The 24,517-nt window shown below is 47.0% G+C and overlaps 1 protein-coding gene across 1 annotated transcript in view; it reads right to left on the reverse strand.

Moving 5' to 3' along the window:
- The window catches only part of UBR3 (ubiquitin protein ligase E3 component n-recognin 3), a 406,648-nt gene that overhangs the window by 91,476 nt on the left and 290,655 nt on the right, over positions 1 to 24,517 (reverse strand). The window contains exon 31 of the mRNA XM_063933505.1: positions 7,635 to 7,740. Coding sequence (XP_063789575.1) covers positions 7,635 to 7,740 — 106 coding nt within the window. The remainder of the gene's footprint in view (positions 1 to 7,634; positions 7,741 to 24,517) is intronic.

Here is a 24,517-nt window from a genome sequence, read left to right on the forward strand (position 1 = left end):
ATAAAGAAAAAGTATTCCAAAGAGTATTCTCCTCCAAGGAAACTCAATGAACACTGATGGAAAGATTATATATATTGTATTTACAACCCCATTATATTTGCTATGCATTCAAATATTTGCCACTTTCAAAACTCCAGTCTACTAACCTTAATACTTATATAAACATTCTAAAAATTGTAATTGTTCTAGGGAGAGTTTTGATAGTGCCAGTATATAATATATAGTAATTTCTTTCATCACTCCACATTGAGGAATACAGAGTATGGCTGCACTGAGGGCAATGCCAGACAATGAGGCTTTTGTCTCAAAGTCTCTGAGAGTGCAAATACTCTATGCAGTTGTGTAGCTTTGGTTTCAGAAATGCTTTCACATTATACAGGTTTGCACCGGGGCCGATACGTCTACGCAAGAATAAAGCAGATCTTGTCTACCCCGCATGAGCCACAAATAAAAGAGAACAAGTAAATAGTCCGATCAGCTTCATTTTTCTTAAATCTAACCATTACTGCTAACGGAGCAAGCATGCTTCACTCTACTCTACTCCGAGGGATTTGTATGTCTCTGTACGGCCCTTAATGCTGACCATATAAGACTGGACATTCAGAGGCGTATAAAACATTCAAATGAAAAACTACGGCCTCATAACATTTAAGCTGGCCAACGAAACACAACAGATCACGGAGAATGGGTTCGTGATATTTCTGAGATGAGCGCAGAAGTGCAGTTTGTGGAGGTCAGTATACAGTGTACAGTATAAGCTATGCACTGCTCCAAGCATTTCTATAATCACTGGAGCAGACTGCACTGCTAATAGGGGAGGAGAAGGCAGCGCTGTGCAAGCAGAACATTCTCCTGTAAAACAAGGGGGGGAAGGTGGCATGGATAATCAGGCATTTACAGGAGTGGTAAAGCATACAGGATTCATAGGAGGGCATTACAATGTAAAACATGGGAGCACACTAGGGACTATACATGGGGGAGCACAACCTAGTAAATAAGAGGGCACCTGCCAGTCTAACGACACCCCAATCAGTATTACTGCATGTGTGGATGCTGCTGTCTTCATAAAACAGGATTTTGGTACTTACTGGTAAATCCCTTTCTCCGATTCCACAGGGGACACTAGAGTGTTCTTTACAATGGGGGTAGAAGTGTGACTAGCTCCTCCCCTTCAATACCCCTCCTACAAACCAGTCTTAGTAAACCGTGCCCAAGGAGAGCTGGAAGAATACACTTCAAAGGAGGAGTGAAACAAGTACACACAACAAACACACAACAGGTGTGCAACATAAGTAAACAGTAAAAAATAAAACTAAACAAAACCCAAAAAAATCTGAAAAACGATAAAGACATAATGACATAATGACAATAACCATGGCAGGAAGGAACAGTAGAGGGTGGGCGTCCAGTGTCCCCTGTGGAATCAGAGAAAGAAATTTACCGGTAAGTACCAAAATCCGGTTTTCTCCTTCATCCACTAGGGGACACTGGAGTGTTCTTTACAATGGGGATGTCCCAGAGCTCCCATCACGGGCGGGAGAGCTCTGAGAACCCTGCAAAACAGCGCGGCCATATTGCAAAGCAAAGGCCGCGAACCTTTTGAACCGGTAAAACCGGACAAAAGCATGCTGTCCGGACCCAGTGGCCGCTCGGCAAAGTTGATCCATGGAAACACCCACCAAGCATTTAAAATGCACTGTCATGGAAATCAGAGGCACGCAGGCTGAGGCCACATAGGCCCGTCTGATGGCCAGGCGTATCCATTGTGCAAGCGTCTGCTTTGATTCCGGTTAACTAGGCCGGGCAGCATTATACAGGACGAACAATGAGTCCGATTTCCTCAGAGACACAGTCCTGTCCATATAGCGCCTGAGAGTCCTGACAACGTCTAGAGATCTGGAAACAGGAGAGTATTCTGGAAGAACCAGTACCACAAGAGGTTGGTTAATGTGTTAAGCAGAGACCGCCCCTGAAATGAAAGACATCTCCTTGCGGAGTTCGGCCCGATCTTCCTGGAAGATCAAATATGGAGGGCAACAAGGCAGAGCTCTGAGCTCTGACACTTTTCTGGCAGAAGCCAGGGCGAGTAGAAGTACCACTTTCCATGATAGGTACTTCAACTCCACCTTCTCCAATGGTTCGAACAGAGAGGACTGTAAGACCAAAAGGACAATCTCCAGGTCTCAAGGTGCCGTGGGAGGAACAAAAGGTGGTTGTAAACAGACAACCCCCTGAAGAAAGGATTTAACATTCGGAAGCAAGACCAGTTTCTTCTGGAAGGAGATGGACAATGCAGACACCTGCACCATCTTAGACATAATCCAGCTGAGAAAACCTGCATGCAGGAAAAAAGGATTTGCCGTGACATCTTGAAAGCAGTTGTAAACGTTCCACGACATTCACACCAGGATGCGTAAGCATTCCAGATGCGCTGGTAGTGCCTGGAAGTAACTTCCTTCCAGTCCTAAGCATTGTAGGGATGACTGCCGCCGGAATCCCTCTTTGCCTAGGGCCCTTTCAACAGCCATGCCATCAAACGGAGCCTCCTTGAGTCTGGATAGACAAAGGCTGGAATACCAAGCTCTGCGTGGCCTTCTCTCGCTTGATATTTTGGGGAGGTGGCTTCAAACCATCACCTGATGGTGGAGTATGATGGCAGATGTTCATCTTAGCAGCCACTTCGCCTCCTCAACGCTGAAGAAGACGATGCAGCAGAGGGAATGGTGAAAACAGTTAGTCAAACTGGAACTGCCAGAATGTTGTGAGTGCATCTACGGCTACCGGGTCCCTTTTTCGAGAACAATACTGCGGCAGTTGATTATTTTGCCTGGACGCCACACCATAAGATCAACTTGTGGAAGCCCCCACTGATGGACCAGTTGTCAAAACACCTGAGGATGGAGAGCCCACTCCCAGGGATGTATGTCCTGACGACTTAGGTAGTCGGCCTCCCAATTGTCCCCGCAAAGAATGAACCTTGCAGATATTGCCACGGCGTATTCCTCCGCCCAGCGGAGAGTGCGGCTTACCTCTCTCATTGCCGCTCGACTTCTGGTGCCGCCTTTTTGGTTTATGTACGCCACAGCTGTGGCATCCTCCGACTGGACTCGGACAGTCTGGCTCCGCAACAGGTGATCTGCGAGCCCAGAACTCTGCCTGCTGTTCCAAGATGTTTATAGGCAGCGTTGCTTCCTGTGGAGTCCAGCGGCCTTGGAAGTGGGTGTCCTGAGTCACTGCCCCCCACCCTCCCAGGCTTGCATCTGTGATGAGGAGTCTCCAATCCCCAAACCTGAACCTCTAGTCCCATAGGTGAGATGAGGTCAACCACTAGAGTAGAGATATCTGAGTTCTAGGGGCCAATGTCGCTCTCTGGTGAAGGAACAAGTGGGATCGCAAACACTGAGAAAGAAGATCCAGCCGAAAAGGTCTTGAGTGGAAACGGCCATAAGGAATTGCTCCTAAGGCCACCAACATCCTCCCGAGTAGTTGTATACATAAATGCACCAACACTAGCCTGTGTTGTAGGACCAACCGAACCCTATTCTGAATGGCTTTCACCTTGTCCTGAGGAATGAAGATCCTCTTTCTTACAGTGTCCCGGTTCATACCCAGGAACTGAAGTCGCTGTGTCGGTTGTAGATGGGACTTTGGAAAAGTCAAGATCCACCCATGTCGTACGAGGAGCCTGTGTTCTAGAATAATTAGTATCTAGAAGAAGCCTTCCAGGTAGGGAATGATCGTGATCCCCCTTGTCCTCATTAACGCCATGACCTTCGTGAACAAGCTGGGGCCCGTGGCAGGACGAAGGGTAAGCCCTGCAACTGATGATGTGAGTCCCGAATGGCAAGTCACCAATACATCTGGTGAAGTGGCCAGAGGGGTATGTGCAGGTTAAGCGTCCTTGATGCCCAAGAATACTAGGAACTCTTTTTCATCTAATCCTGCAATGACTAAATGAAGGGATTCTATCTTGAACATAAAAACTCTCAAAAAAAGGATAGAGATACTTTAAGTTCAGAATAGGTCTGACCGAGCCACCCAGCTTTGCAACCACGAATTAACAGGAGTAGAACCCCTGTTTTAGCTGATGTGTGGAGACAGATACCAGCACTCGAGCTGTCAGGAGTTTGTCTATAGCCTCCTGTAAAACAACACGCCTGTCGCCTGCAGCTGTCAAACTGGTGGTGAAAAACTGAGGAGGAGGCTGAACCCGGAAATCGAGCTTGTATGCCTGAGTATTGAAGTCCCGTACCCAGGCGTCCCAGCAGGATTCTGCCCAGACATTCGGAAGTCCCGCAGATGAGCTCCCACCCTGGGGTCCCCAGGTGAGAGGGAAATCCGTCATGCACTGGGTTTCATGGTGGACTTGGTGTCCTAGAGGAAAGAGGTCGCACTGGCTCTGCCATGCTCTCTGGAACCACAAGAAAGTGCTAATCCTCCTCTGGAACGACCTCTGAATCTTCCAGAGGCCTGAAAAGGAGGTCCGGAATAAGGCCTTCGAGTGACCGGCACAGCTAAGGAGAAAGTAGACTTACCCTCAGTCACCTGGGAAATCCACTTGTAGATTGTAGAGGTCGGGCCTAAACAGGACGTTACCAGTAAATGGTAACGCTAACACCTGCCTCTTTGATTCTGCATCTGCTTGCACTGTTGCAACCAGAGAGCTCTGCGGCTGACTCCGCTAAGGCAGAGGACCTAGAAAAGAGATTACATATCTCCTTAGATGCCTCACCTTGAAAAGCGGCTGACTACTCACTGTGCTCTGAAAAGGGGATAAGATCCTCCTCTGGGGGCAGACCCCAGCTAGTTGTTTCGTCCAGGCTTCAAAGGCCCTGTTGACCTGGCTGCCTACAAGTACAGGATGCAGTGTTGTGCCTGCTGCTGTGTTAATGGACATTAATTTTTTAATTTCCTGTCCGATGCCTCCTTTAAGGAGAGACTGGCAGCACCGTATTTTTGGACAGACCAAACAGTGAGGAATCTACTATAAGGGGAATCTTGCATAACTTCCTGCTGTCAGCAGGGAAGGATATGTCAACAAAAGTCGATGGGGCACCTGGAATATTTTATCCGTGTATTTCCTGGCCGCTCTGATGCTGGAAAGGGGGCAGCCGATCTATGCTTTATTCCACAGAAGTACTGCTTAGTGGGACCCTGGCACGCTTCCTCCACCTTTAAAATTTGGCATATAGCGACGATCAATGCCCTGGGACACAGGCTCTGGTTCCTAAGTGCTGAAACACACTACCCGGCTTTTGCCGGCCGGGAAAAAGCCGGACGGCTTTTTCCCGTGCCGGCATAGTAGTTAACAGTGTGAGGGCTAGGGTCCCTTCACACTGCACGGCCCCGGCACGGCTGCCGGGTTGCAGCCGGGTCTCACCACTGAAAGGTCCGTCTTTGGAGCCAGTGTACCGTGTGTGTGAAGGGGAGCTTTCACACACAACGTTTTTTTCTGAAGCCGTGTCTGATGCTGCGCATGCGCACAGCATCACACACGGCTCAAAGCCGTCCTGTGTGAGCGACTCTGCCGGTTTCTCCCGGATGGCAAAAAGCCGGACAAAGTTTGTCCGGCTTTTTGCCATCCGGGAAAAACCGGAGTGTGTGTTACAGCCCTTAGGGATCTGTTCCTCCCCTGTGTGTGGAAACTTGCCCCACTAATGGGGGCATATCCTCGTTTGAGTCATCCGACTGTAGAACAGAGAGTGTCTCTTTTCGACTTGCTTCACAGAGGGGAATGGGACCATGGCCTTAGTGAGCCCTTCCACTAACCTTACTAGGGCCCAAGCTCGTGCCAGTTCTGGGTCTGGTGAAGGGTCAGATTTCTGAGATCTGGAAACCTCCGGAAAAGGCTACCAGCTCCACAGACAGGTGTGACAAAACGGTACTGAGCTGCGCTGCGATGCCCAAACTAGTGTATCCTGCACATAAAAGGGAACTATCTGATTGCTCTTGTGTGAATTTTCCTGCACACCTTGTGCACGTGAATGTCTTCTGTGAAACCTGATAGCCCTTTTCCAGCCATGGTAAAACACACTGATACACGAACACAGTAGCGTAGTGGACAGTGTGACAGGAGAGACTGAGAGTTAAGACAGACAGGAGAGAAGGGCAGAGGAGGAGGATAATCACACTAGCCCCAATCAGCGCTGTTAGAAACGCTAGGCACAGTGTATGCAGTAATGAAAGTGAAACTCAGTTAAATGTGCACAATTACTCTCCTGACAAAACCTCTACACCAGGCATGTCAAACTCATGGTCATCTGGCTGTTGTGAAGCTACAAGTCCCAGCATGCTTTACCAGCTGATCAGTGGAAGGTATGCTGGCAAAGCATGTTGGGACTTGTAGTTTCACAACAGCTGGAGGGCCATGAGTTTGACATGCTTGCTCTACACCAGGGGTGGGGAAACTCAGGCCCGCGGACCGTATAAGGCCCGCATAGCCACTTGATCCGGCTTGTCCAAGGCTCACCTAACCGAGGGAGATGCCGGGTGCCCACTGAGATTTTGTTACTAGCGGGCACCCAGCTTCTTCCCCTCAGCAGCAGCCGGAGGCAAGAGCTAACTCCTGAGCTCCGGCTTCCGGCTCTGGCAGTGTGCTTCTGTGCGGTGCTATGGGAGAGATGTGATGCCGTCTCTACCATAGTTCTGAGGAACGGGCGGTCAGGCGGAGGGCAATGGTCTGGAAGCAGGAGCGGGGCTGGTGAGTATTGTGTTTCTTTTCTTTTAATGTGTGTGTGTAAGCGACGCTACTAGGGGACATATTTAATGGGGCATATCTAATGGGGCATAACTGACTGGGGGCATAACAAGTGACTGGGGGCATATCTACAGGGGCATAACAACTGACTGGGGGTATATCTACTGACTGTGGGCATAACTACTGGGGGCAGGCTAATTTTTAAGTTGATAATTTTTGTATGGCCCCCGAAGGATTTTATAAATATCCAAATGGCCCTGCTCTACACCAACTGTAACTCACAATCTTGTTTAAGGTCTCTCAGTCTCAGCGCTGCCTTAGAAGGTCAACGCAGTTCACTGCAGCAGCAGCTCTTAATCTGTGTTGCAGGGACTACTGGGGAGTGCGTCATCTGCCTTTAGTAATGGCCGCCGGCTTCCGCTATACTGCGTTAGCGCCGGGGCAGCTGGGAACAAGGGGCAGCTGGGAACAAGGGGCTGAACTCCTGGAGTTAGCTCGCCCCACCCCCCGGGCTACGGTGCACTTTTGTGTGAACCACAGCTGGGACTGCCTAAATCACCGCTAATCGGGAGACAGGCGTTATACTAACAGAGCTGCCCTTTGCTGGCCGGTGGAGGTTGTGGTTAGGTGGACCAAGACGCGCGGTATGCAATAGCGTCCAGTGCTACCCCCCGGAAATGGTGGTCTCTGAGCCGAGAACCCCTGCGCGAACCGCGAGCAGTTGTAGAGCCCCACCCCACCCACCAGCTCCATCGTTGCAGACAGGCAGACGCAGCTACTGCCTATCATCTCAAGTGCCAGCTCCTGGTTAGCCAACACTCTATACCCCCATTGTAAAGAACACTCCAGTGTCCCCTAGTGGATGAAGGAGAAATGTTATTTCTACATTTTTAAGGTATATTCATGGTATACTGAACACTTCAAAACAAAAACTTACTCTGCATCCTTTTTTTGCAAGACCTGTGTAATCTTTTTCCAGGGATTATACTCGGAGTCGATACTGTACAGCCTCATGTGCATGGCTAACACATGGAAAAGTTGGTCTGCAAAGAAAATGTTAATATGGCGTTAAATAAAATTTCCACAACAATATACCAAATAATTCAACACTGGATGGAAAAACACAGCACTACAAAGAACAATATGACCCGTCGCATAGCAACACATAGCATCTGTGTACCCTGTGCATTTATTACTGCTGAAATAAGATACTAATTTCATATGCATGCAATGATTTTGGATTTATCAGTACTCTATTGGGACTTCATAAAGTGAATGCATTATGCAAAAGATCAAGATGACATTAACACTGGACATTATGTTACAGTTATGCAAAGGTAGGTATTTTGCCCCAACTACTTATTAACTGCCCAGCAGGCTGGAAGTCTTCTAGCCATACGCTGTACACTTTTTGTGTTATTATTTAGAATCCTCTCCATATACACCTTTATTAACAGATTCCGTTTTGACTGCAGTCTCAGATCCTTAGGATCTCTCAGGACTGCCATGCCTCTAATGACATCACACAAGCAGGACCCGTCCCCTCCCCCCCCACCCCCCAATGGCAACAAAACATGGGTCTTCAACCTGCTGCCCTTCAGCTGCTGTGGAACTACACATCCCAGCATGCCCTGCCACAGTTTTGCTATTAAGGCATGCTAAAATAGAGGCAGGGCATGCTGGGGTGTGTAGTTCCTCAGCAGCTGGAGAGCCTCAGGTTGAAGACCCATGCAATAGAAGTAAAACTAACTGGAATGTTTTGAAAAGAGATGAGAAAGTTATGGAACAGAGAAAAAAAAAAAAAGACACTGCAACTCAATGGTAACTCGCACCAGAGGGTTTAGGAATGTTTTTGATAGACGCTGGCAAAAAAAATAATAATAATAAGTCCTTCAAAAAGGATATTAAATAATGCCTTAATATTTATATAAAATAAGAATTTACTTACCGATAATTCTATTTCTCGGAGTCCGTAGTGGATGCTGGGGTTCCTGAAAGGACCATGGGGAATAGCGGCTCCGCAGGAGACAGGGCACAAAAAAGTAAAGCTTTTACCAGATCAGGTGGTGTGCACTGGCTCCTCCCCCTATGACCCTCCTCCAGACTCCAGTTAGGTACTGTGCCCGGACGAGCGTACACAATAAGGGAGGCAATTTGAATCCCGGGTAAGACTCATACCAGCCACACCAATCACACCGTACAACTTGTGATCTAAACCCAGTTAACAGTATGATAACAGAAAGAGCCTCTTAAAGATGGCTCCTTAACAATATAACCCGAATTTGTTAACAATAACTATGTACAGTATTGCAGATAATCCGCACTTGGGATGGGCGCCCAGCATCCACTACGGACTCCGAGAAATAGAATTATCGGTAAGTAAATTCTTATTTTCTCTATCGTCCTAAGTGGATGCTGGGGTTCCTGAAAGGACCATGGGGATTATACCAAAGCTCCCAAACGGGCGGGAGAGTGCGGATGACTCTGCAGCACCGAATGAGAGAATTCCAAGTCCTCTTTTGCCAGGGTATCAAATTTGTAGAATTTTACAAACGTGTTTTCCCCCGACCACGTAGCTGCTCGGCAGAATTGTAATGCCGAGACCCCTCGGGCAGCCGCCCAAGATGAGCCCACCTTCCTTGTGGAATGGGCCTTAACAGATTTAGGCTGTGGCAGGCCTGCCACAGAATGAGCAAGTTGAATTGTGTTACAAATCCAACGAGCAATCGTCTGCTTAGAAGCAGGGGCACCCAACTTGTTGGGTGCATATAGTATCAACAGCGAGTCAGATTTTCTGACTTCAGCCGTCCTTGAAATGTATATTTTTAAGGCTCTGACAACGTCCAACAACTTGGAGTCCTCCAAGTCGCCAGTGGCCGCAGGCACCACAATAGGTTGGTTCAGGTGAAACGCTGATACCACCTTAGGGAGAAAATGCGGACGAGTCCTCAGTTCTGCCCTATCCGAATGGAAGATTAGATAAGGGCTTTTATAAGATAAAGCCGCCAATTCAGATACTCTCCTGGCGGAAGCCAGGGCCAGTAACATAGTCACTTTCCATGTGAGATATTTAAAATCCACCTTTTTCAATGGTTCAAACCAATGGGATTTGAGGAAATCTAAAACTACATTTAGATCCCACGGTGCCACCGGAGGCACCACAGGAGGCTGTATATGCAGTACTCCTTTAACAAAAGTCTGTACCTCAGGAACTGAGGCCAATTCTTTTTGGAAGAATATTGACAGGGCCGAAATTTGAACCTTAATAGATCTCAATTTGAGACCCATAGACAATCCTGATTGTAGGAAATGTAGGAAACGACCCAGTTGAAATTCCTCCGTCGGAACACTCCGATCCTCGCACCACGCGACATATTTTCGCCAAATGCGGTGATAATGTTTCGCGGTGACTTCCTTCCTTGCCTTAATCAAGGTAGGAATGACTTCTTCTGGAATGCCTTTCCCTTTTAGGATCTGGCGTTCAACCGCCATGCCGTCAAACGCAGCCGCGGTAAGTCTTGAAAGAGACAGGGACCCTGTTGTAGCAGGTCCCTTCTCAGAAGTAGAGGGCACGGGTCGTCCGTGACCAACTCTTGAAGTTCCGGGTACCAAGTCCTTCTTGGCCAATCCGGAGCCACTAGTATTGTTCTTACTCCTCCTCACCGTATAATCTTCAATACCTTTGGTATGAGAGGCAGAGGAGGAAACACATATACTGATTTGTACACCCAAGGTGTTACCAGTGCGTCCACAGCTATTGCCTGTGGATCTCTTGACCTGGCGCAATACTTGTCCAGTTTCTTGTTGAGGCGAGACGCCATCATGTCTACCATTGGTCTTTCCCAACAGTTTACTAGCATGTGGAAGACTTCTGGATGAAGACCCCCCTCTCCCGGGTGAATATCGTGTCTGCTGAGGAAGTCTGCTTCCCAGTTGTCCACGCCCGGGAAGAACACTGCTGACAGTGCTATTACGTGATTCTCCGCCCAGCGAAGAATCTTGGTAGCTTCTGCCATTGCACTCCTGCTTCTTGTGCCGCCCTGTCTGTTGACATGGGCGACCGCCGTGATGTTGTCCGACTGAATCAACACCGGTTTTCCTTGCAGGAGTGGTTCCGCCTGGCTTAGAGCATTTTAGATTGCTCTTAGTACCAGAATGTTTATGTGAAGAGACTTTTCCAGGTTCGTCCATACCCCCTGGAAGTTTCTTCCTTGTGTGACTGCTCCCCAACCTCTCAGGCTGGCGTCCGTGGTCACCAGGATCAAATCCTGTATGCCGAATCTGCGGCCCTCCAATAGATGAGCCTTTTGCAACCACCACAGAAGATATACCCTTGTCCTTGGCGACAGGGTTATTCGCAGGTGCATCTGAGGATGCGACCCTGACCATTTGTCCAACAGATCCCTTTGGAAAATTCTTGCATGGAATCTGCCGAATGGAATTGCTTCGTAAAAAGCCACCATTTTTCCCAGGACTCTTGTGCATTGATGTACAGACACCTTTCCTGGTTTTAGGAGGTTCCTGACAGGTCGGATAACTCCTTGGCTTTTTCCTCGGGAAGAAAAACCTTTTTCTGAACCGTGTCCAGAATCATCCCTAGGAACAGCAGACGTATCGTCGGAAAACAGCTGCGATTCTTGGAATATTTAGAATCCAGTCGTGCCGTCGAAGAACTACTTTAGATAGTGCTCTTCCGACCTCCAACTGTTCTCTGGAACTTGCCCTTTTTAGGTCGTGCAAGTAAGGGATAATTTAGATGCCTTTTTTCTTTGAAGAAACATCTTTTCGGCCATTACCTTGGTAAAAAGGCCCGGGGTGCCGTGGATAATTCAAACGGCATCGTCTGAAACTGATATTGACAGTTCTGTACCACGAACCAGAGGTACCCTTGATGAGAAGGACAAAATTTGGACATGGAGGTAATCCTTGATGTCCAGGGACACCATATAGTCCCCTTTTTTCCGGTTCGCTATCACTGCTCTGAGTGACTTTATCTCGATTTGAACCTTTTATGTAAGTGTTCAAAACATTTTAGATTTAGACTATGTGTCACCAAGCCGTCTGGCTTCAGTACCACAATATAGTGTGGAAAAATAATACCCTTTTCCTTGTCGTAGGAGGGGTACTTTGATTATCACCTGCTGGATATACAGCTTGTGAATTGTTTCCAATGCTGCCTCCCTGTCGGAGGGAGCCGTTGGTAAAGCAGACTTCAGGAACCTGCGAGGAGAAGATGTCTCGCCTCTCCAATCTTTACCCCTGGGATAATACTCGTACGATCTAGGGGTCAACTTGGGAGTGATTCCACTGCGCCCTGAGACTCTTGAGACTACCCCCCCACCTTGAGTCCGCTTGCACGGCCCCAGCGTCATGCTGAGGACTTGGCAGACGCGGTGGAGGGCTTCTTTTCCTGGGAAAGGGCTGCCTGCTGCAGTCTACTTCCCTTACCTCTATGTCTGGGCAGATATGACTGGCCTTTTGCCTGCATACCCTCATGGGAAAGGAAAGATTGAGGCTGAAAAGACGGTGTCTTTTTTAGCTGAGATGTAACTTGGGGTAAAAAAGGTTGGATTTCCCAGCTGTTGCTGTGGTCCCCAGGTCCGATGGACCGACCCCCAAATAACTCCTTCCCTTTATACAGCAATACTTCCATCTGCCGTATGGGATCTGTATCACCTGACCACTGTCGTGTCCCTGACATCTTCTGGGAGATATGGACAACGCACTTATCTTGATGCCAGAGAGCAAATATCCCTCTGTGCATCTCACATACATATATATAGAATGCATCCTATTAAATGCTGTACATGAATAAAATATTTTCAGTCAGGGAATCCGACCAAGCCAACCCAGCACTGCATCTCCAGGCTGATGGCGATCGCTGGTCGCAGTATAACCACCGTATGTGTGTATATACTTTTTAGGATATTTTTCCAGCTTCCTATCAGCTGGCTCCTTGAGGGCGGCCGTATCTGGAGACGGTAACGCCACTTGATAAGCGTGTGAGCGCCTTATCACCCTAAGGGGTGTTTCCCAACGTACCCTAATTTCTGGCGGGAAAGGGTATAACGCCAATATTTGCTATCGGGGTAACCCTACGCATCATCACACACTTCATTTTATTTTATCTGATTCAGGAAAACTACAGGTAGTTTTTTCACTCCCACATAATACCCTTTCTTGTGGTACTTGTAGTATCAGAAACACGTAACACCTCCTTCATTGCCCTTAACGTGTGGCCCTAATGAGAAATACGTTTGTTTATTCACCGTCGACACTGTATTCAGTGTCCGTGTCTGTGTCTGTGTCGACCGACTGAGGTAAATGGGCGTTTTTTTAAAAACCCCTGACGGTGTTTCTGAGACGCCTGGACCGGTCCTAATAGATTGTCGGCCGTCTCATGTCGTCAACCGACCTTGCAGCGTGTTGACATTCTCACGTAATTCTCTAAATAAGCCATCCATTCCGGTGTCGACTCCCTAGAGAGTGACATCACCATTACAGGCAATTTCTCCGCCTCCTCACCAACATCGTCCTCATACATGTCGACACACACGTACCGACACACAGCACACACACCGGGAATGCTCTGACAGAGGACAGGACCCACTAGCCCTTTGGGGAGACAGAGGGAGAGTCTGCCAGCACACACCAAAAACGCTATAATTATATAGGGACAACCTTATATAAGTGTTTCTCCCTTATAGCATCTTTTATATATATACAATATCGCCAAAATCAGTGCCCCCCCTCTCTGTTTTAACCCTGTTTCTGTAGTGCAGTGCAGGGGAGAGCCTGGGAGCCTTCTCTCCAGCTTTTCTGTGAGAGAAAATGGCGCTGTGTGCTGAGGAGATAGGCCCCGCCCCTTTTTCGGCGGGCTCGTCTCCCGCTATTTTTGAAGTTAGGCAGGGGTTAAATATCTCCATATAGCCTCTGTGGGCTATATGTGAGGTATTTTTTGCCTCTAATAAGGTTTTTATTTGCCTCTCAGAGCGCCCCCCCCAGCGCTCTGCACCCTCAGTGACTGTTGTGTGAAGTGTGCTGAGAGGAAAATGGCGCACAGCTGCAGTGCTGTGCGCTACCTTTATGAAGACTCAGGAGTCTTCAGCCGCCGATTTTGGACCTCTTCTCTCTTCAGCGTCTGCAAGGGGGCCGGCGGCGCGGCTCCGGTGACCATCCAGGCTGTACCTGTGATCGTCCCTCTGGAGCTAGTGTCCAGTAGCCAAGCAGCAAATCCACTCTGCACGCAGGTGAGTTCACTACTTCTCCCCTAAGTCCCTCGTTGCAGTGATCCTGTTGCCAGCAGGACTCACTGTAAAGTAAAAAACCTAAGCTAAACTTTCTCTAAGCAGCTCTTTAGGAGAGCCACCTAGATTGCACCCTTCTCGTTCGGGCACAAAATCTAACTGGAGTCTGGAGGAGGGTCATAGGGGGAGGAGCCAGTGCACACCACCTGATCTGGTAAAAGCTTTACTTTTTTGTGCCCTGTCTCCTGCGGAGCCGCTATTCCCCATGGTCCTTTCAGGAACCCCAGCATCCACTTAGGACGATAGAGAAAATATAAATTGACATACAAAGATAGTAGTATGCCTTTAATTAAAATCAACTTTTGGTATTCATGGCAAAGTCCATCTTTCTTCTACAGTACACACAATGTTTTAATGTTTATAGATGCTAATTTAGTAAAAAAAAATAAAAAAAAATCTACTGAAAAAAACATCCATTGGTGCCAATGTGACCTTTAAAGCACAAAAAGAAGTATAAAGTTCAAGCGTCTCTTCCATTTGGCATGCAGGCATTCATCGTACAGGCAGTCTATTAATATCAGTAGTCCTTCAAGGCACTGGCACATTTCTGTTATGCATAGATCTGTGCTAACACTGCCACCTAGTGTACATATAACTTTATAAACTTCAAAACACAATTCTTATTCCTGATACAGTACTCAAAACTTCTACTATGAAATAACACACCATAAAAACTACCAATTGTAACTAAAATCCATCCCATTAATTTGGCCACAAAACTTTACTTTAAAATAGTTATGCTCCAAATTTTAGTTTATTCTCCAAGGGATTCAATTTTAACTGATCCCCACGCCATTAGGAAAAAGAAACTATTAAGATTGAAATGAAAAGCATGCTTTACTTCAGCTAAAACTGGAGAGTTCTATGAATCTGCTTGTGGGGGACACTGGATAAAGGCAGCAAAATATGTCCTAATATAAATCATTCAGATTCAATCTGAATAGAACATGCATTTTTACATTTTAATTGATTAAACAGGAAAGCCACACAGGGTTTATTATTATTATTAATATTATAGGTAATATTGCAAATGCTTGTTTAATTTAGTGCTGCCATCTGATGGAATATAGGACATAGAAGAGCAGTTTCCAATACACTGTATTTTCTTGATTTGTGAATAATCCGTATCCTGTAGCAGAAACTACAGGAGGAGGAATCTGCGGGTCACCATCTACAAACCCATAAAATACGGACTCCACCAATAAAATGAAAAACATAGAATAACCAGTCCTTTGCCTACTATCATGCTTCCTGATCTGCCAGGTCTGCCTGGGCCCCACAATGCACTGCACTCTCCTCTATCCGCTTAGCCAATCTGACACAAGCTGAGGGGGTGTCAACAGCCCTTATTTGCGCACTTCCCATTAGGATGAGTGAAAAGTTCACTGAAGAAGAGGAAAATGGAGTTTGACAATATACCACTAAACCCACTGGGTGCCCGGGCAGATCTGGCCAATACAGCATGAACTATAAGCCAAATCTTACCTTACACCAAACTCAGGAAAATATGTTTTGATGACCCCTCCATTAGTGCACAGGGGTAGTGCCATGCTGACACGTGAAAGGGTCTTTCCCAATCTGTTGCCAGAAAAGTTGGAAACACACAATTCCCTAGAATGTCACTGTATGCTGTAGCCTTCACTGTAACGAAGTGTCAAAGGTCAAGCTATGAAAACCACCCTCCAAGTCTTTACAGTTGGCCATACAAATTTGGGCAGAATTATTCTCCTGACTTCTGGCAAACCCAGATTCCTCCATCAGACTACAGGATGGTGAAGCATCCATAGGCGGTGTGCTTTACAACGCTGCAGAAGACGTTTGGCCCTGCGCATGATGAGCTGAGGCCCGTGGTGCGTCTTTTAATCTATTAAAACCCAATTCATGAAGCTCCAGACAAACAACTCTTGTCTTGACATTACTTAGAGAAATACATTTTGGAACTTGACAGTGGATGTGACAAACCAGGACAGTTTATATGTTCTTGCTACAGCTCCAAATCCCTTTCTGTGTGCTTGTGTCGCCTACGCTTTCACAGTGGATCTGTTGTTCCTACTAGACCGGGGGTAGCCAACCCTAGTCCTCGAGAGCTAACAACAGGGCACGTTTTCCAGGTCTCCTCTTTTAAAATGTGAGTTAGTAATAACTGCACATGTGCACCTGCCAGGTGAGCTGGAAAACGTGAACTGTTGGTAACTCTCGAGGACCAGGGTTGGCTACCACTGTACTAGACATTTCTACTTCACAATAAAAGCACTTATATTGCCTGGGGCAACCAATGACTTATGGAAAGGAGGCATCAACGGGGGCATTCTACGGCAGGACCGTGCTGAAAGTCACTAAGCTCGTTGGCACCACCCTTCAACTGCTAATGTCTGACCAGGACTGTATGCTTGATTACTGCTAGCAATGGATGTGGCTGAAAATTAGAAGGAGTATACACATGTAGTGTATCTCTGGTTGGATTGCTGAACAATCCCTAGAAACCAATAATAGCATATTCCATTTTTTTTAGTTGCTCTGGCTTCTAAACATGGCAAAACATTACTTCAATTTGTTCTAACCTGATAGGGATACAACTTATTTACTAAGAATAAATATGAAGAATACAAAACGGTTTAAAAGATGTACAAAAAAAAAAAACTTAACAGCAAAAATAAATTCACGCGATCGTTACAATATATGCTAGTAGATTACAGTACTACGGAAACCAATTAACTGCTTAGAATACAAACTAGTGCAGTCACTGATCTAATTAGATCTCTGATACCATGGATTAAACAATTAACACACTATTACTTATTAGCCAATCCTGGTGTGATGGACAGTTGTAATTACAAGTTACATTCCAACTGATTTCAGTGCTGACGATAACTGTATGGCTGCCTAAAGTGAAAAGTTATATATATTTCAATATTTCTTACCATAAAATAATCCATATTCATTAGGCTTTTAAATTAGATTCTTTTACAGCGGTCAGTCTAACCTCCGCATATATCTCGCTCTATTCACTTTACTTACTCTTTGTAATAGTCTAATGTGGGGCTGAACATACCCCAGGAGCCAGAAATTGACTGCTGAATTCCACACTTTGGGAGTCATCTTTACTGAAATCTATAAATGCTTATCTTGTCTGGCTCTTAGAACATATTTTCTACCTCCTAGACTTCACTGACTGACTTCTGCATATTGTCACATCTCAAAGATGTTTATTTTATTAATATAATCCTTTTTTTTTATATAAGTGTTGCTAAATTTGTTTGCACAAAATACATTTTAATCATGATTTTTTTTCCCCGTCCCAATAATAGCCATCCTGCCCACCTAGTTACAGATATGTCCCCATACATCTTTGTTGCATGCCAGGTCGTGTAAAAATCTTCTAGCATTGGGCAACTTTTTTGCCGAAAATGAGTTCTAGGCACAATGCAATGGGACTAGGATGCACAAGGAGAATGCAATTTGATATACAACAATTGCAGGAGAGTAACTAAAACTTTGTGGGCCCCATAGCAAAATCTTTAAAGAGCCATTAGATCACTGTGGCCAGGCGGGGACAGGGTGTGGCAACGTGATCTATGAAGTCACGCCCCCATCAGTAGTGTCAAGCCGGGCAGTGTCTGGGCCACCTGGAAATACCCAGCACTGCCCGGGCAACAGCTGAGCATGGTGGGTGGTTTAAATCATTGGCCGTGTCCCCCTTCCTACATCCCTTCCCCCTTCCCTATTATGAGCCTGTGGGGGGGGGGGGGAGGCACATCTAAGTCGGCCCACCGTGTCCCTTGTTCCCGGAGTCCCAATCCGTGAGTGACTGCAGAGCCCTAACCAATTTGATGCCCTAGGCAAAATTTCTGTTGGTGCCCCCTAAGCAGATGCAACATACCGGCTGCACCAACGCTAGTTCTAACTCTGACTCAGCACCCCTCCTCTGAGCACAGCAGCCACCAGCACAGATCATATCAGCAGCCAGTAACACCCATCACCACAGGATTCCTCATTCAGCACCTCTCTGCAATCTCCCAGCACAGGACCCCTCAGCCAGCAGCACACATCACAGCTAGTGCAGCAGCCCGCAACACCCTTCACCTGGCCAGCACACAGCACCAGCACCCCGCTCAGCACTCCTCACTACATGCTGACTTTAATCAAAACATTTTATAATAACCCTCCAGATTGTAAGCTTGCGGGCAGGGCCTTCCTACCTCTATGTCTGTCTGTTTTTACCCAGTTTTGTTCTATTACTGTTGTTCCAATTGTAAAGCGTAACGGAATATGCTGCGCTATATAAGAAACTGTTAATAAATACATAAAATACATATCTTAATTCTTAAAGCTGGTTGGCTGCCTGTGCGTCTGCCCTTACAGTTGTTCTGCAGCTCCTTCCTGATTTTTCTTGGTGGGGTGGCTGGCTGCTAGCAGGCTGCTGGGTGCCGCTTCCCCCACTGTCTATGCTCCCCGCTCTTGCTGCTGCAAGCTTTATGAGCTGACCGATTGGAGCTGAGCTCCAATTGTGGTAGCCACAGTCTCTGCCTCGGACCAACTCTGCGTGACTGGGTGTTTGGGGAGCGGTGGGCCCTTGAGGCAGCCTAGGCCCCATAGCAGTAGCATCCCCTGCACCAACGGTAGTTACGCCACTGGACAGTTGGATATCTGTGTGACTGGGTCTGTGAATCTGTATATGAAGTGCTACAATGTAGCCACAGCTTTCTTTCCAATACCAAGTTCTGTCCTACTCTGTATACAGACTCACACAAAATATACAAATGTCATTTCAAATTAGTCAGCACAGCCTCCTCCTGCGTCCTAATTGCACTGTGTTGCAACTAAGACGCATTTTCGGCAAAAGAAGACACCCAATGTTAGCAGAGTTGCATGGGACCTAGCTGCAGGCATCTTATGCTGCATGGAGTATTGAGGCTAGATGTATAAGGACACATCTGTAGGTTTAAAAAAAACAAACTGAAATCTCCTACAATACAATAACTTGCAGGTTATGAAGTCGCTAAAATATGACAGAGCAGGAAGGGAGGGGCATGCGGTACAATAGGTTCGCATAAAGCTGTTCAATCATACATTTGGTGCAATTTTACTTTCGATTACATTTACTATCGGAAGGCCAGATCAAAGAGTTGATTCATGCATACACACTTTTACAATCTACTTTCGATCCTTGAAACTCAACAGTCTAAAATACCTGCTGAAACGGCACAAAAGGTGGTGGTGGTCCTGCTGCTGGAAGAGCATCAGAAACTTAGGTCAAAGTGCATACTCACTTTCTGTCCAATGTTGTACCATCGAATTGGATGAAAATTAAACTGCACATAAAGGTGGTCATTCAGAGTGTGTTCGCTCGTTGACGTTTTTCGCAACGCAGAGATTAAGTGGAAAATGCGCATGCGCATAGTACGCAGCGCGCATGCGCTAAGTAATTTAACACAAACCTTTGGAGATTTCGTAGTGTGATTGACAAGAAAGGGGTGTTTCTGGGCGTCAACTTGGCGTTCTCAGGGAGTGTGCTAAAAAACGCAGGCGTGCCAGGTAAAAATAAGATTTTACTTACCGATAAATCTATTTCTCGTAGTCCGTAGTGGATGCTGGGACTCCGTAAGGACCATGGGGAATAGCGGCTCCGCAGGAGACAGGGCACAAAATAAAAGCTTAAGGATCAGGTGGTGTGCACTGGCTCCTCCCCCTATGACCCTCCTCCAAGCCTCAGTTAGGATACTGTGCCCGGACGAGCGTACATAATAAGGAAGGATCTTGAATCCCGGGTAAGACTCATACCAGCCACACCAATCACACCGTACAACTCGTGATCTGAACCCAGTTAACAGTATGATAAATGCAAAGGAGCCTCTGAAAAGATGGCTCAAACAATAATAACCCGAATTTTTGTAACAATAACTATATACAAGTATTGCAGACAATCCGCACTAGGGATGGGCGCCCAGCATCCACTACGGACTACGAGAAATAGATTTATCGGTAAGTAAAATCTTATTTTCTCTGACGTCCTAGTGGATGCTGGGACTCCGTAAGGACCATGGGGATTATACCAAAGCTCCCAAACGGGCGGGAGAGTGCGGATGACTCTGCAGCACCGAATGAGAGAACTCCAGGTCCTCCTCAGCCAGGGTATCAAATTTGTAGAATTTAGCAAACGTGTTTGCCCCTGACCAAGTAGCTGCTCGGCAAAGTTGTAAAGCCGAGACCCCTCGGGCAGCTGCCCAAGATGAGCCCACTTTCCTTGTGGAATGGGCTTTTACTGATTTTGGCTGTGGCAATCCTGCCACGGAATGTGCAAGCTGAATTGTACTACAAATCCAACGAGCAATCGTCTGCTTTGAAGCAGGAGCACCCAGCTTGTTGGGTGCATACAGGATAAACAGCGAGTCAGTTTTCCTGACTCCAGCCGTCCTGGAAACATATATTTTCAGGGCCCTGACAACGTCTAGCAACTTGGAGTCCTCCAAGTCCCTAGTAGCCGCAGGCACCACAATAGGTTGGTTCATGTGAAATGCAGAAACCACCTTAGGTAGAAATTGAGGACGAGTCCTCAATTCCGCCCTGTCAGAATGAAAAATTAAGTAAGGGCTTTTATATGATAAAGCCGCCAATTCTGACACACGCCTGGCTGAAGCCAAGGCTAACAGCATCGACACCTTCCACGTGAGATATTTTAAGTCCACAGTGGAAAGTGGTTCAAACCAATGTGATTTTAGAAAACTCAATACAACATTGAGATCCCAAGGTGCCACTGGAGGCACAAAAGGAGGCTGTATGTGCAGCACCCCTTTCACAAATGTCTGAACTTCAGGTACTGAAGCCAGTTCTTTCTGGAAGAAAATCGACAAGGCCGAAATTTGAACCTTAATGGACCCTAATTTTAGGCCCATAGACAGTCCTGTTTGCAGGAAATGCAGGAAACGACCCAGTTGAAATTCCTCTGTAGGGGCCTTCTTGGCCTCACACCACGCAACATATTTACGCCAAATGCGGTGATAATGTTTTGCGGTTACTTCCTTCCTGGCTTTGACCAGAGTAGGGATGACTTCTTCTGGAATGCCCTTTTCCTTTAGGATCCGGCGTTCAACCGCCATGCCGTCAAACGCAGCCGCGGTAAGTCTTGGAACAGACAAGGCCCCTGCAGTAGCAGGTCCTTTCTTAGAGGTAGAGGCCACGGTTCGTCCGTGAGCATCTCTTGAAGTTCCGGGTACCAAGTCCTTCTTGGCCAATCCGGAACCACGAGTATAGTTCTTACTCCTCTCCTTCTTATGATTCTCAATACTTTTGGTATGAGAGGCAGAGGAGGGAACACATACACTGACTGGTACACCCACGGCGTTACCAGAGCGTCCACTGCTATTGCCTGAGGGTCCCTTGACCTGGCGCAATATCTGTCCAGTTTTTTGTTTAGACGTGACGCCATCATGTCCACCTTTGGTTTTTCCCAACGGTTTACAATCAGGTGGAAGACTTCCGGGTGAAGTCCCCACTCTCCCGGGTGAAGGTCGTGTCTGCTGAGGAAGTCTGCTTCCCAGTTGTCCACTCCCGGAATGAACACTGCTGACAGTGCTATCACATGATTTTCCGCCCAGCGAAGAATCCTTGCAGCTTCTGTCATTGCCCTCCTGCTTCTCGTGCCGCCCTGTCTGTTTACGTGGGCGACTGACGTGATGTTGTCCGATTGGATCAACACCGCCTGACCCTGAAGCAGAGGTTTTGCTTGACTTAAGGCATTGTAAATGGCCCTTAGTCCCAGAAAGTTTATATGAAGAGATGTTTCCATGCTTGACCACAAGCCCTGGAAATTCCTTCCCTGTGTGACTGCTCCCCAGCCTCTCAGGCTGGCATCCGTGGTTACCAGGATCCAATCCTGAATGCCAAATCTGCGGCCCTCTAGAAGATGAGCACTCTGCAGCCACAACAGGAGAGACACCCTTGTCCTTGGCGACAGGGTTATCCGCTGATGCATCTGAAGATGCGATCCGGACCATTTGTCCAGTAGATCCCACTGAAACGTTCTTGCATGGAATCTTCCGAATGGAATCGCTTCGTAAGAAGCCACCATTTTTCCCAGGACCCTCGTGCACTGATGTACTGAGACCTGTCCTGGTTTTAGGAGGTTCCTGACTAGCTCGGATAACTCCCTGGCCTTCTCCTCCGGGAGAAACACCTTCTTCTGGACTGTGTCCAGAATCATTCCTAGGAACAGTAGACGTGTCGTTGGAATCAGCTGCGATTTTGGAATATTTAGAATCCACCCGTGCTGACGTAACACTACCTGAGATAGTGCCACTCCGACTTCTAACTGTTCCCTGGTTCTTGCCCTTATCAGGAGATCGTCCAAGTAAGGGATAATTAAGATGCCTTTTCTTCGTAGAAGAATCATCATTTCGGCCATTACCTTGGTAAAGACCCGAGGTGCCGTGGACAATCCAAACGGCAGCGTCTGAAACTGATAATGACAGTTTTGTACTACAAACCTGAGGTACCCTTGGTGAGAAGGGTATATTGGGACGTGGAGATAAGCATCTTTGATGTCCAGAGACACCATATAGTCCCCTTCTTCCAGGTTCGCTATCACTGCTCTGAGTGACTCCATCTTGAATTTGAACCTTTTTATGTAAGTGTTCAAAGATTTCAGATTTAAGATTGGTCTCACCGAGCCGTCCGGCTTCGGTACCACAAACAGCGTGGAATAATACCCCTTTCCCTGTTGTAAGAGGGGTACCTTGATTATCACCTGCTGGGAATACAGCTTGTGAATGGCTTCCAAAACTGCCTCCCTGTCGGAGGGAGACTTTGGTAAAGCAGACTTCAGGAACCGATGAGGGGGAAACGCCTCGAATTCCAGTTTGTACCCCTGTGATACTACCTGTAGAATCCAGGGATCCACTTGCGAGTGAGCCCACTGCGCGTTGAAATTCTTGAGACGGGCCCCCACCATATCTGAGTCTGCTTGTAAAGCCCCAGCGTCATGCTGAAGACTTGGCAGAAGCAGAGGAGGGCTTCTGCTCCTGGGAAGCGGCTGCATGGTGCAGTCTTTTTCCCCTTCCTCTGCCCCGGGGCAGAAAAGAGTGGCCTTTTGCTCGCTTGTATTTATGGGAACGAAAGGACTGAGTTTGAAAAGACGGTGTCTTTTTCTGTTGATGTGAAGTGACCTGGGGTAAAAAGGTGGATTTTCCAGCCGTTGCCGTGGCCACCAGGTCCGATAGACCAGCCCCAAATAACTCCTCCCCTTTATACGGCAATACTTCCATGTGCCGTTTTGAATCTGCATCCCCTGACCACTGTCGCGTCCATAACGCTCTTCTGGCAGAGATGGACATAGCACTGACTCTTGATGCCAGGGTGCAAATATCCCTCTGTGCATCACGCATATATAGCAATGCATCCTTTAAATGCTCTATAGTTAACAAAATACTGTCCCTATCCAGGGTATCAATATTCTCAGTCAGGGAATCCGACCATGCGACTCCAGCACTACACATCCAGGCTGAGGCGATTGCTGGTCGCAGTATAACACCAGTATGTGTGTATATACTCTTTAGGATATTTTCCAGTCTTCTATCAGCCGGTTCTTTGAGGGTGGCCGTATCAGGGGACGGTAACGCTACTTGTTTAGATAAACGTGTGAGCGCCTTATCTACCCTAGGGGGTGTTTCCCAGCGCGTCCTAACCTCTGGCGGGAAAGGATATAGTGCTAATAATTTATTAGAAATTAGCTGTTTTTTATCGGGGAAAACCCACGCTTTATCACACACCTCATTTATTTCATCTGACTCAGGAAAAACTATTGGTAGTTTTTTCACCCCCCACATAATACCCTTCTTTGTGGTACTTGTAGTGTCAGAAAGGTTCAATGCCTCTTTCATTGCTGTGATCATGTAACGTGTGGCCCTGCTGGACATCACGTTTGTCTCGTCACCGTCGACACTAGACTCAGTATCTGTGTCTGGGTCTGTGTCGACCCACTGAGGTAACGGCCGTTTTAGGGCCCCTGACGGTGTCTGAGACGCCTGGACAGGCACTAATTGATTTGCCGGCTGTCTCATGTCGTCAACAGTTTTTTGCAAATTGCTGACATTATCACTTAATTGTTTAAATACAATCATCCAGTCAGGTGTCGACTCCCTAGGGGGTGACATCACTAACACAGGCAACTGCTCCGCTTCCACCTCATTTTCCTCCTCATACATGTCGACACACGCGTACCGACACACAGCACACACACCGGGAATGCTCTGATAGAGGACAGGACCCCACTTAGCCCTTTGGAGAGACAGAGGGAGAGTCTGCCAGCACACACCCAGCGCTATATATATATACAGGGTGTTGCCTTATAGGTAATTGTCTGCACTTAGTATAATATTAGGGCAATGGATATTGTCTGAATCAAAATATAATTCATTATAAATAGGCGATGTTACCATAGTGGACAGTATACTGGATATATATAGTAAGGAATAGATATGAAATAAGTTTGAATGTATGAGGTAATGTTTAGCTGATT

Source organism: Pseudophryne corroboree, chromosome 7 (assembly GCF_028390025.1).
Source record: "Pseudophryne corroboree isolate aPseCor3 chromosome 7, aPseCor3.hap2, whole genome shotgun sequence".
NCBI classification, from domain to species: Eukaryota; Metazoa; Chordata; class Amphibia; order Anura; family Myobatrachidae; genus Pseudophryne; species Pseudophryne corroboree.